The sequence below is a fragment of the Oratosquilla oratoria genome, chromosome 42 (assembly GCF_046742065.1).
Source record: "Oratosquilla oratoria isolate Oo_2021 chromosome 42, ASM4674206v1, whole genome shotgun sequence".
Classification (NCBI taxonomy): domain Eukaryota; kingdom Metazoa; phylum Arthropoda; class Malacostraca; order Stomatopoda; family Squillidae; genus Oratosquilla; species Oratosquilla oratoria.
Genome location: NC_134818.1, coordinates 36,772,746 through 36,785,966, shown reverse-complemented (window position 1 = coordinate 36,785,966; position 13,221 = coordinate 36,772,746). Strand labels below are relative to the sequence as shown.

General features: G+C 48.2%; 1 protein-coding gene across 1 annotated transcript in view; it reads left to right on the top strand.

The window, feature by feature from the left end:
• The window catches only part of LOC143021761 (uncharacterized), a 184,667-nt gene extending 172,012 nt beyond the window's left edge, over nt 1-12,655 (top strand). Inside the window, exons 2-4 of the mRNA XM_076179467.1 lie at nt 10,021-10,132; nt 10,600-11,471; nt 12,089-12,655. Of these exons, the coding sequence (XP_076035582.1) occupies nt 10,021-10,132; nt 10,600-11,471; nt 12,089-12,154 (1,050 nt within the window). The 3' untranslated portion in view covers nt 12,155-12,655. The remainder of the gene's footprint in view (nt 1-10,020; nt 10,133-10,599; nt 11,472-12,088) is intronic.
• The last annotated feature ends 566 nt before the right edge of the window (nt 12,656-13,221 follow it).

Sequence of the window (13,221 nt, the reverse complement as noted above, 5' to 3'; positions counted from 1 at the left end):
TCTGTATCTCTCGCACACGATTTCACAGGAGGGCGGGGGGATGGGGGTGGAGGGTGTGGGGGTTGGCGCTTAAAATAACGTGCCATTGAATCACGAAGGCTGAAATAGCTCCATGAGAATGGATGATGGCCATTGGTTTGAAGTAAGCTAGTGGTAGGGGGGGTGGTAGTTGTTGGTGTGGTAGTTGGAGTTAGGTCGTTGGTGTTGGGGAGTTACAGTGATTAACTCTTGAAAAGGATCCTCGAACCCTTGGTGGAGGTCGAGGTGGTTTAGTGTCCCGGGGATGAATTCGGTGGCCTGGCGGCAGATCGAATAGGAGGACAAAGTGCCACCCGGCTGTGTGGAGGTGAATGAAATTGCCTGGCGACAGACTGAATAAAATGCATTGAATACCAGTGGGATTCTTGTAAACACGATGTTGGACATACAAAGGTAATGTGAATGAATATGTATACGTGTTTGTACCACGTACATACATATATACACGCTCCCTGGCGTATCCCCCTAAATTGATGTACGTCCATACATGCGTACGTACACACAGTGTATTTGGAAATGTTGATTTATTTTTATTTATTTATATTTGTAAGGATAGGTTTTGTAATTTAAGGGGAAATTAAAAAGGAAAATTAAAATTTTAAAACATTTTTTAAACGCGTCGGTTCGGCTTGTTTTTATACATTTTGAAGGAAAACTAGTTTTATCATTCGTAGGCGATACGAAGGGGAGATGTTAATTTAGAATACAATTGGTTATTAAAGAGAATGAAATAGAAAAGGAAACCAAGCCAAAACACTAATTGAGTACGAGTGACATGAAAATTAATTTATGTACATAATGACGAAATACATGAAAAAATATATGACTTGTTTGTCCATATCTCTTCATGAATATGAAGATTGATCATGACTGGACAATTTTTTGAAGCTTGTGTATATTCATTACGATTCTTTTTATATACCAAATTTTAAATGTATTCATTATGATTATACATATACCAACGGCTTTTTCCCCCTTACGAGGGAGGTAGCCAGTCAAAGGCATAAATCCACTCCCACCCATTTCACCACCACATACTCCACTCCCATTCACCACCCCTCCCTTCCTCCCTCCCTCCCTCCCTTCCTCCCTCCCTTCCTCCCTCCCTCCCTCCCTCCCTCTTTTCTTGGCTCCTCCTGGATGAAGGGTCATCCCTGCATCTTGCCTACTGCCCTGGGTCAGAAGCAATGCAGCAAGACACAGCACATCCACAGCAAGGCCGCTTTATTTAATCGGTGACCACCCCTCTTCGTCGCATCATGCAGAAAAAGGAAAGACGGGGAGAAATTCCTTCGGGCTGCATCAGAATATAATTTGCACATACACCCTCACCATCCCTAACCCCTACCCACTCCTTTCCATGCATCACAGCATCATCCATACACAACCATTCTCCACTCACCCCTATCTTCTGTCTTCTCCCTTCCTTCCTGAACAGCCATTCCCCTCTTTCCCAGTGCCCCTTTTATCCCATCCATGGTCACCCCGTCATATTCACTCTTCCACCTCTGCCTACCACACCTCTTTTACTAATCTTTCTTCACTCATTCTTTCCATATGTCCAAACCATCCCAATACTCTTTCATCAACCCTATCTCCCAACTCCCTTTCCACCCCCTCTCTCCTCCTCATCTCCTCGTTTCTTACTCCTCATCTCCTCGTTTCTTACTCTATCCGATCTAGCAACCCTACTATGCTTCTCAGGCATTTCTTCCTCTCTTATGTTCCATGTTTCTGCCACATACAGTGCTTTTGGTACAATCACTCCTTCATACAATCTCCTCCTAGTATCCATTCCCAAATGTCTAATTCTCATTACACTTTTTAATCCCCCAAGGCATATACTTACTTCTCATAATCTACATTCTACCTCCATCTCCACTCCCTTTCCCACCACATTCACACCTAAGTATCTAAAGCTATCCACTTCCTCCAGTCTCTCTACCTTAAAACTCGCTTCCAAATTGTTGCCATCCTCTCCCCATGTACACTCATCACCTTACTTTTACCCATGTTCTTCAACTTCCTTATTTTACACACCTTCCCAAACTCCGTCACCGACTTCCTTAATCCCTCCTGTGATGCTGCTACAAGCGCAGTGTCGTCAGCAAACAACAACTGGCTTATTTCCCACTTTTCTCCATTTTCTTTAACTATCTCTAATCCCCGACCCATTACCCTTGCATTTACTTCTTGCACCATCCCATCCATGTATAAATTGAAGAACCAACACGACATAATACGCCCCGGGCGAAGTCCCACCTTTACCTCAAACCACTCATTCTCTCCATTTATAATTCTAACACAGCACTACCTTTCTGTCTGCCCTGTCATAAGCCTTTTCCAAATCCATAAAGGCCCAGACAACATCCTTACCTTTTCCTAAAGCTATCTCACACATCTTCCTTACCACAAAAATCTGATCCACACAACCTCTACCTGTCGTTAACCTACGCTGTTCTTCACCAATTACTTCCTCTGTTCCTCTCCTAATCCTCTCTATCAAAACCCTCCTATAAGCCTTCCCAACTACACCCAACAAACTGATCCTTCTGAAACTACTACACTCACACTTGTCCCCTTTTCCTTCGTAAAGTGGAACTAGACAGGCACTCTTCCAGTCCTCCGGTATTCTACCTTCTTTTAGACAAGCATTAAACAACCTCACCAGCTAGTCCATCATCACTGTACCTCTCCCTTTTAGACATTCCACGTGACACATATCCAACCCAGGTGCCTTACCTGTTTTCATCATTTTAATAACTACTTTCGCCTCATCTTTCCTTATTTCTCCTCCATATTCCTCATTTATCACTGTCATATTCCTAGTGCTTCTCACTGCAACTACATTTCCCTCCCTATCCTTCACATTTAGCAACTCCCTAAAATACTCTGCCCATCTTCCAGTCACTGCCGTCTCTTCCATTATCATCTCTCCAACTGCACCTTTTACCTTTTCTTCTCTATATGATTCGTCTTCTCTTCCTCTCTTAATTTCCATCGAAAACATCTTTTTATTATTTTAAGAAAATTCTGTCATACTCCTACCCCACTTCACATCTGCTCTCCTCTTTGCCTCCTTTATCTTATGCTAGATTATACACGTACTCTTGTGGCCGTAGTCGTTCTTATTGGTCGAAATTGTACGAGTCTTTTCATAATGAAGCTCATCGTTCGTGTTTACATGTGCTAGCCACCTCCCTCTCCCTCCCTCCATCCATCCCTCCAACCCTCCCTTCTTCCATCCCTCTCCCTCCTTCCTTCCCTCCCTCCCTCCCTCCCTTCCTCCGTCCCTCACCCTCCCTCTCTTTCCTCCCTCCCTCACCCTCCCTCTCTTCCCTCCCTCCCTCTCTCTCTTCCCCCTCCCTCCTTCCCCCTCCCTCCTTCCCCCTCCCTCCTTCCCTCCCTCCTTCCCCCTCCTTCCCTCCCTCCCCTCCCTCCCTCCCTCCCTCCCTCCCTCCCTCCCCTCCCTCTCTTCCTCCCTCTCTTCCTCCCTCCCTGTCTTCCTCCCTCTCTTCCTCCCTCCCTGTCTTCCTCCCATCTTCTCTCCCTCCCATCTTCCCTCCCTCCCATCTTCCCTCCATGTCTCTCTCCCCCCCTCTCTCTCTCTCTCTCTCTCTCTCTCTCTCTCTCTCTCTCTCTCTCTCTTTTCTCTAAAATGTAACATAATAGGAGGGATAATCTGGCCTTGAGGAAGGATTATTTGGCTACAGAGGGTTTTTTTCCCTTCGATTTCGCGATGCATATGGACAACGTGTGTTTGTTCATATGGAGGTTGTATATAGAAGAGCATTTATCCATTTACAACAAGAGAACAGAGGGGAAGGGCGAGGGGGGGGAATCACTATCTGTTGTTGGAGGAATGGTGGAGGCAGAGAGATTGAGATGATGAGGCCATAGTGAAAGATAGGTTGAAGCATGCCCATGTTGCCAAATTTCCATTTTGCCCAACTCCGGAACCTAATATAATCAAACCAGACGTAACTTAACCAAACCTAACCTAAGGTGGCTTAACCCAACCTAGCCAAACCTAGTCTTAGGGAGTTTGGGGAATTGCGACTTAGCAACATGTAATTTGGCGAAATGGGAAATCGTCAAATAAACGGGAGAAGAGAGGGAGGGGGGAGGGGGGGCAGGAAAAGACCCGAAACCGGGGGTCTATATCTAGACGGTGACTAAGCTCCCCCTTCTCCCCCCGGGGGGGCTTCCCACGACTGAATAAAATCGCCTGTCACCTCAGCATCCACGATGGATGAAAGATGACAGCCGTCCCTCAAGCAGCTCGTACGCCTTATGAATGGTTGCATTTCTTTTTACTCCCCCCTTCACACGTTTTTCTTATTTTCCTGTCATTTCTGTCATCTTTCTCAAATTCTCTCTCTCTCTCTCTCTCTCTCTCTCTCTCTCTCTCTCTCTCTCTCTCTCTCTCTCTCTGTGTCTGTCTCACGTCTTTTTCCTCACCAATCACCCCCACTCTCTCTCTCTCTCTCTCTCTCTCTCTCTCTCTCTCTCTCTCCTCTCCCTCTCTCCCCTCCCTGTCTTTCTCTCTTCTCTCTCTCTCTCTCTTTCTGTGTGTGTGTTTATGATCTCTGACCCTTCTCGTTCTTATTAGTTCCTTGTCCGCCCACGTCTTGCTCCAGTTTCGCACTTCCTCGTCCACGCCCTCCCTCCCCTCCCTGGCTTCCTTCTCTTTGTTCCATCGCTCTCTCTCTCTCTCTCTCTCTCTCTCTCTCTCTCTCTCTCTCTCTCTCTCTCTCTCTCTTGCCCATTCTTTTACTAACCACGGGTCTCCCCCTTTAGCTCCCCTCTTTTTCCCCTCTCCCTCCTTTATTTCCTCCTCACTTCCCCTCTTCTTTGGCCTATTTCCGCGCTTCTCTTTTCTCCCCTATTATTTCGTGTTCTTGTTATATTGTGCCGCAATTCCTCATCTCCATGCATGTATGCCATCCCCACTCCCTTCGGCCATTGACTTCCTCCTCCTCCTCCTCCTCCTCTTTCCCCACAAACTCGTCCCCTTCCTTCTCGTCTTACTCCAAATTCTCCTGCTCCATCCGCTCTCTCCTCCTCCTCCTCCTCCTCCTCCTCCATCCGCTCTCTCCTCCTCCTCCTCCTCCTCCATCCGCTCTCTCCTCCTCCTCCTCCTCCATCCGCTCTCTCCTCCTCCTCCTCCTCCATCCGCTCTCTCCTCCTCCTCCTCCTCCTCCATCCGCTCTCTCCTCCTCCTCCTTTCTCCTCAGTCACTTCCCCTTCTTCCTCCATCTCCTCCCTCTACTCCTCCCCTCCTCCTCCTTCCCTTTCTCTTCCCCTACCCCTTCTCCCCATCCTTCCCCTTCTCTTCCTCTTCCCCTTCCCCTCCTCTTCCCCTTCTTCTCCTCTTCTCCTCCTCTTCTCCCCTTCTCCTCTTCTCCTCCTCTTCTCCCCTTCTCCTCCTCCTCTCCCTTCTTCTCCTTTTCTCCCTTCTCCTCTTCCTCCTCCTCCTCCTCCTCCTCCTCCTCCTCCTCCCCCCACCTCCTCCTCCCCCTCCTCCCCCCTCCCCCCCTTCCTCCCCCTCCCCCCCCTTCCTCCCCCTCCCCCCCCTCCCCCCTTGTCCTCCCCTGTTCCTCCCTCTCCTCCTCCCTCTCCTCCTACTCCCCTTCTCCTCCTCCTCCTCCTCCTCCTCGTGCTCGCAGTTTTACGGCCCGAAACATCACAACCCTCCTTTAACATATACTTCTACTCTCTTCAACACCCTCTCATCCTCCATTCCGCCTCCTTACCAACGATCTTCATCTTCTAAATTCCTCCCCACCTCTTCCAAGTCCTCCTTATCCTCCTCCTCCTCCTTGGCCCCCTATTCCTCCATCACTTTCCCTACTACAACTCCCTCCTACTCCAACTCCTTCCCCCTACTCCACCTTACTCATCCTCATCCTCTTCGTCCTCCTTCTCCCCCCCTTGTCCTCTTCGTCCTCATCCTCCCCCTCTCCTCCTCCTCCTCCTCCTCCTCCTCTCCTCCTCCTCCCCCTCTCCTCCTCCTCCCCCTCTCCTCCTCCTCCCCCTCTCCTCCTCCCCCTCTCCTCCTCCTCCTCCCCCTCTCCTCCTCCTCCTCCCCCTCTCCTCCTCCTCCCCCTCTCCTCCTCTTCCTCCCCCTCTCCTCCTCTTCCTCCCCCTCTCCTCCTCTTCCTCCCCCTCTCCTCGTCATCTTCCTCACCACCACGTCACCCTCGGCCTTCTTTCCCACCTCCTCACCCTCGCCCTCCACATCGCCCTGACCTCCACAGCCTTGCCCTCCTCGCCTACACCCACGCCCACCTGCACCCTTGTCCTCACCCTCCCTCTCGCGCCCTCGTTCCCACTCAACCCTTGCAGACAACCTTGCCCCCCCCCTTCCTCCTCCCATCACCCGCTCCTCCTCCTTGGTCGTCTTCTCGCCCGCAGCACTTCCTTCTCTCCCCCACCCCCCTTGCCACACCCCTTATCCTCACCCCCACAACATTCTCATCTCCCCCCCCGTACACACACGTCTTCATCCGCAATCACGCCCCCCCCACACACACACACCCTCATCGCCTTTGTCTTCATCGTCACTTCGATCGTCTAAACCTTTACCCCCACCCCCACCCACTCGCACCCTCTTCACCCCCATCCCTACTCCCTCACACCACACTCCTCGTGCCTTCACTCCCCCCTTTCCCCCGCCCACACCGATCCATAGGCATCATTTCTCCACCACGGCCCCCCACCTCTTCTCCCCCGTCTGTCCTCCACCGCAGCCCAAATCTCCTCCATTGACCGCACCTCTCTTCATCGCGTCGCCTCCTCCTCCTCCTCCTTCTTTCGTCTCCAACGTTTTGTCGGGAACTCCTCCACAACCCCTTCTCTCTTGCTTACCCTGTTGTCGTGGCCTCCACTCACTCCACCCCCTCCGGTCCCTACCCTCCCCCCGTTCTCTCTGCAGCCATCTCGTCCTCCCACCCCGCCCCTTCCTCTGGCCTCCACCTCCTCCAGTTTCTCCTCTCCATTTTCCACCTCTTCCACCCATTTCTCTTCACCACAAGCCCATCTCCTGTCATTACATCCACCCCCTTCCCCTCGTATCCACCTCTTCCCCTCAGATTCACCCTGTACTGCTTTCTTCTCTATCTCTCACCCTTCCCCTCGTCCGTCCACCCCGTCCCCTCCCCTCCCCTCATCTCCCCTCATCTCCATTGCCCCCTCCCCTCCCCTCCCCTCATCTCCCCTCATCTCCATTGCCCCCTCCCCTCGCCAACACATCTCTCTCCCTTACACCAACACCCTCTTCTCCCATTGATACACTTTCCCCTCATCCACCCTCTCCTCCCCATGTACTCTTCCCCTCATCACTATTTTAAACCTCTTTCTCCACTTGCACCATTTCCCCCTTCTCCCTTCCCCTCTCCCCCCTGTGAGATATTGTATGTATAAGTTTTAAATACTTTAGGGATGTTGATGACACCCCAAATGGACCAGAGTCACAGTTTTCTTGTATTGTTGGAGACTCGTCTTCAACCCAAAAAGAATGCTGGCCTCTTTTTAACTTGTACTCTCCCTCCATTCAGCCAATGCCCTCCTTAAATCTCTCCTTGACCACCTCCATGATGACTCCACAAGGTGGAGTATTGTCCCCAAGACCAGTACTCCACTAAGGTGGGGTATTGTCCCCAAGGACAGAATCGCTGGTTACTCTTGTTCTTGTCGTTCTTGAGACTGTCTGGCTGAGCAGTCCCATCTCCCTGAGTAACACCATGGTTGAAACAGAGTATGTTGTGTTATTGGTATCTACAATTGTGTACAATGCAATCTTCCATAATGTATTGACTAGTATCAGGTGAAGTGTTACATCCTGGGTGGTTATCTGTGATGCGGTCATCCAGCCTCTGTGGTTGTTGCCGCTTCTAACTTTCCTTGCCCTGTCTCTTCTTTTTACCTTGTCTCTCTTTGTGTCACCCCACCACAACCTCTTCACTCCACACACCTGCCTTCCTTTCACCCCACACCCATTCCTTTTCCTCACTTCCACCCCTTTTCTTTATCCCACCCCACCTCACCCTTTTCCCTCAGTCACCCTTCCTCTTCATACACTCTACTATTCTTTCTCTTTGCTAAAGTCTGATTGACACGGGATTAGTTTAGTAGCTGCTAGTACTAGCAACTTGTAAACTGCCCCTCTACTTGACCAATGCCAACGGAAAGTTGGTCAACTTGCCTCTAAACTATCCTATTTTCAACACTTACTTGCCCAGTAAATTAACTTGCAGCTAGCACTAGCAGCCACTAAACTAGCCACATGTCTACAAGGCCTAACCTAACCTGTTGTCTTTAAAGGAGTTTTTCCTTTGTTAAATAAAACCATAAATATTGACATCAATAGTACTGTAAGACACATTACAACAGCAGAGTGTGATTGTCCAAGTGAATAGAAGCAATGGTAAACTACATTCCAGAGCAAAAACAACAACTGTAGTGACATTGTAGGGGAGGGAAAATGTCTACTGTAAATCTTCGTTGTTTACAAGTTCATAATGTCATTCATCACTTCATCGTGAGGTCCTGCCCTTTGCTGAGTAGAATAGTCAGACATTAGCAAGAACAAAGCCTATGAAGGAAGAATCCTGCTGTAGTGAGGGAGTAAGAGAAGTGATTGTTTTGTTTCGGAACCTGATATCTCCTCTCTTCTCCCACCTTCTTTGTCTAACTCTCCTCTCTCTCTCTTTTTCATCTTTCTCTTTTTTTTTTTTTCTTTCTTTTTCACAAATTTCTCTGGAATATGTGAAATTGAATTGTGCACCTTGAGAAGCCAGATTTCAGGATGTTCCAAAACAAAGTTCTCGAATTCGGCCCATACCAGAAGACAGAATTCTAAATCACAAGCTCTTGTGCAGAACTTCAATGGACAAGGGCAAACAAGTCTTTGGGCAAACAAGTTTTTTTCGTCTCCTACTTTCTCTTGCATCTCCTCTTTACTTCTCTTCTTTTCTCTTCGCTTTATCTTCCTTCTCTTCCCATCTCTTCCTTGTGTCTTCTTTCCCGTCCTTTCATTTCCTTCTCTTCCCTGTTCATTTATTTTCCTCCCGTGCCCTGTCTCTTTCACCTCTCTTGTCCCCTCTTTCCTCTCAACCCTCTTCTCTCCACTCTCCTTCCCACTCATCACCCTCCACTCTCACCCCCTCCACTCTTCTCTCCTTTCTCCCTTCCTCTCTCCCCACTTCACTCCACTTCTTCACCCTCCTCTCCCCTTTCCCCTTCTTTTCCATCTTCTCTCTCCTCTTGTCCCCTCACTTCTCTTCTTTTATCCCTGCCTCCTCTCTCTGCTATCCTCTCTCTTCCTCCCTTGTCTTCTCCCCTTTCTCCTGTCCTCTCTTCCTTCCTCCTCTCTCTTCTCTCCTCCCTTTTCCCTTTTCCTGTCCTCTCTCTTCTCCCTCCTCTCCTCTCTTCCCTTCTCCCTCCTTACCCTCTTTTCTCCCCTTTCCCCTCACCTCCCTCCTCCCTCCCCTCTTCTCATCCCTTTCCCTTTCCACCTATCCCTTCACCCCTCTACCACCCCCCCTTTTTTCTTTTCTCTGCCCTGGCAGAGATACATGGGTGAACAATTTCATGTGACAGAAACTATTGCCTGTCTTGTTTCACACTGGACCTGCAACTGCAACTAGTGACTGCCACTTGCCCTGGCAGTATGAGCACAAAGGGCAAAAGTGATGGCTTGTGTGGAAACTACCCAAGGGGTGGGTGCTGAAACTTGGTTATTTTAAGAGAAAGTTAGAGAACTTTATAGATGGTGATGATAGGTGGTAATGGACATGGAACTGCTTAGTGTAGGCCTTATGGTCTCTTGCAGTCGCTTCATTCTTATGTTCTTGTTTCAGTAGTAGCAGACTACTGCAAATGACTAATTTTGCATTCTGAAGAGTTGTTGTATGATCACTGCTTGTAAAAGAATTTTCTTATTTTAATTTGTTAATTGTTGTTTTGCTTTTCCCGCAGGGCTGTGATAGTGGTTTGAGTGTAGGAACTGAACCAGAGGGGGATGCCTCCACAGATGTCTCGTCAACCACCACCACCACCATGCTTCCACTTGGACAGCAAGAGAGAAGTGGTAAGTATTTAACATACTGTGTTCATTGAAATTTGTCATCTTTTTGGTAATGAGCTATGTTATCTGTAGTATGGATCTTTTTGTAAAATATATTTGTTAATTTGCTATAATCTCTATACCCAAGAAATAACCACACAACCTTCTTAATTTATTGTCAATGATGCCTTGTAAACTGTGATTTTATATCCTTTGCAACAATGATGTGCTCTGAAATAAAGTTCTCGATTTAGAATAAAGTATGTAGTGTGCACCATTATAGCAAGGGCTAACGATTATAGCATTTTAGCAATGGCCAAAGAATGGCATCAAGAATTTTTAAACTTATCTTTGTAGAAAACCCCATTCTGTGTAGCTGTATTCATAGTTGACAGCTTCAGTACCTCGCTGCTAGATTTGATATATATGCATTTATGTATTTATGATGCTTGTCTTCAGGTGACTGGATTTGTTCGTTTTTCTTGTTGTAGGTGGTGAGGGTGGTCAGCTTGAGGGTCCACTGGAAGCAGGACAGGTTAGTGTGTGTGAGGAGGGATCCTGTCGTACTCACAACCATAACCACCACCAGCACCAACCCAACCGGCCTGTCCAACCACAAGTGTCCTCTCAGGGATACAAAAATGTCAGGGACCACTCAGCTTCTGGTACCAGGGGCTTCTCCAATAACACTAAGGAACCTCCTCCTTACCTAAGTAAGGACCAGGTTGTTCCTCCTGCCAGTGGTGGTGGTGGTACTGGTCAAGCAGTGGTGACTGGTCACTGTCCAACCTCTTCCTCTTCCGCATCCTCTTCTTCCTCCTCCACTTCTTCCTCCACCTCCTCCTCTTCCACCTCCTCTGTCATTACTCCAACTTCCTCTGACTCTTCACTGATTATTTCTTGTGCTTCTTCTACCACCTTGGTCTCCACTACCCTTTCTTCTGTCCGCCCTCCTGCTGTCTCCTGTTGTAGCAGCTCCATGCTCCCAATCTGCTCTCCTGTTACAGCACAGCAGAAAGAGGTGTTACCGGAGACTTCTGTGCCCTCACAGACCACCTCTCCTGTGCAACTCCCTCTACCTCCTTGCTCCACCTGTCCCTCTACAGAACCTGCTACAAGTCACCACAATGGCCAAAATCACCACCAGCACCACCCTAGCCAACACCACCACCACCACCACCACCATCACCACCCAAGACACCGGTTATCCCAGGGCAACAATGCCTTTCCCCGAAATAGAAGCGGCACTTCCTCCCCTGCTTCTTGCAAAGACCCTGCAGGCACCACGAGCCTCCAGAATGGAAGTGGCGGCAGCAGTGGCAGCAGCAACAGCAAGTCGCAATGCGCAGGGGCTCCGTCAAAGGTACAGGGTACAGTTGTCACCTTCCCAAGGTGACAGCAATAGACTGTTTGGGGTATTGTTTTGGCATTGTCCTGGATCCTCCTTCTCATCCTCCTCATCCCCTACTCTATCCTCCCTCTGTGAAAGGGAATTATGCTGTTCTTGGGGTAATGGTGTTCTTTCTCATTCAGTGGTTGCATTTCAAACCATGTGTGTAATTTTTTTTTCATGTGTAAAAATTTGTCTTGTTTTGTGAAGAATGGATTATATTTTCAGGGTAGTTGTGGCCATTGGTCTTCTGCAGTAGACCAAGGCAATTTATTCAATCAATTGATTGAACCATGTACTTTGTTCCCTACCGCAGTTTCTGACACTGGTGTTGAGAACACTTTTTCCCGCTTTTGTCATCATTTTATTTCTGATTATCTTCAATCTTCAATCTTCCCATCTTCCCTGTTATGTGTTCTCCCACCTTACCTTTTCTCTTTTATAACTTAACCCAAGTCTTCTCCCATTTTATTTTCTTCAGTTATTTCCTGTTCTCGCTATTTTCTTTCCTGTACTACTTCCTATTTTCTTATTCCAGCATTCTGTCTCCCATTTTCTTCCCTTTTCTCAAACTGTAGTACCACTAACAGGTTTTTGCTGGTAGCAGTCTTGCAAGATGGACATCAGAGAGAATTGTCTCCCTGCTGTCAGTGTGAGACAGCATGGACCCCCATAGAAAATGGACCCCCACTCAAAATACTAGATTTATATATATATAAATTTATAAACAGGTAACGCATCAACATTGTTTGTTAAAATGTCTAACCTAACATATGATGAATTGCATATTTTTGTGGGGGTCCATTTTCTGCTGTGGAAAATGGACCCCAGGTCCAATTTCAGGGGGGTCCATATTTCATTTTGCACCAGTCATCAAGACTTGTCAACACCCTCACCTTTGTCAGGAGACCCAGCCCTAAGGGCTGACACGGTCTTCATACAGGACCTAAGATCTCTTTCAATTTTGACTATATTTCCTTCACTTTTTCATAAGGAGAGCTGACATTTGATTTCTGCTTCGCTTCTACATACATGCATATGCCAATGGCTTTTTCCCCCTTACAAGGGAGGTACCCAAAAACAGGCATAAAATCCACTCTCACCCATTCCAGCCCCACATACTTCACTCCCACTCACCCCCCCCCTCCCTCCCTCTTTTCTTGGCTCCTGGATGAAGGGTCATCCCTGCATCTCACCCACTGCCCTGGGTCAGAAGCAATGGAGCAAGACACAGCACATCCATAGCAAGGCCACTTCATTTAATCAGTAACCCCCCCCTCTCTGTCCCCTTGTGCAGAAAAAGAGAAGACGGGAAGAAATCCCTTCAAGTTGCGTCAGAATGTCATTCACACATACTCCCTTCCCCACCCACTCTCTTCCATGCATCACAGCATCATCCATACACAACCATTCTCCACTCACCCCTATCTTCTGTATTCTCCCTTTCTTCCTGAACAAATATCCTTTTCTTTCCCAATGCCCCTTTTAGGGTTGATTCACACTATCGGTCCGGTCACGCTCCACTCTCGCTCTGCTCTCGGTTCTGAGGCATTCACACGTACGGTCCGCTCTCGCTCCCGTCATCGCCCCTCCCTCGATACCAGTAGAAGTCTTACCATCAGTTACGAAGGAAGTGTGACTTTTCTGACGCCGAGTTGGCAATAATCGCTATTGCACTTGATGAAGAAGAAGAAGAAGGAAAACAAAATAGAAAAAAGAAAGA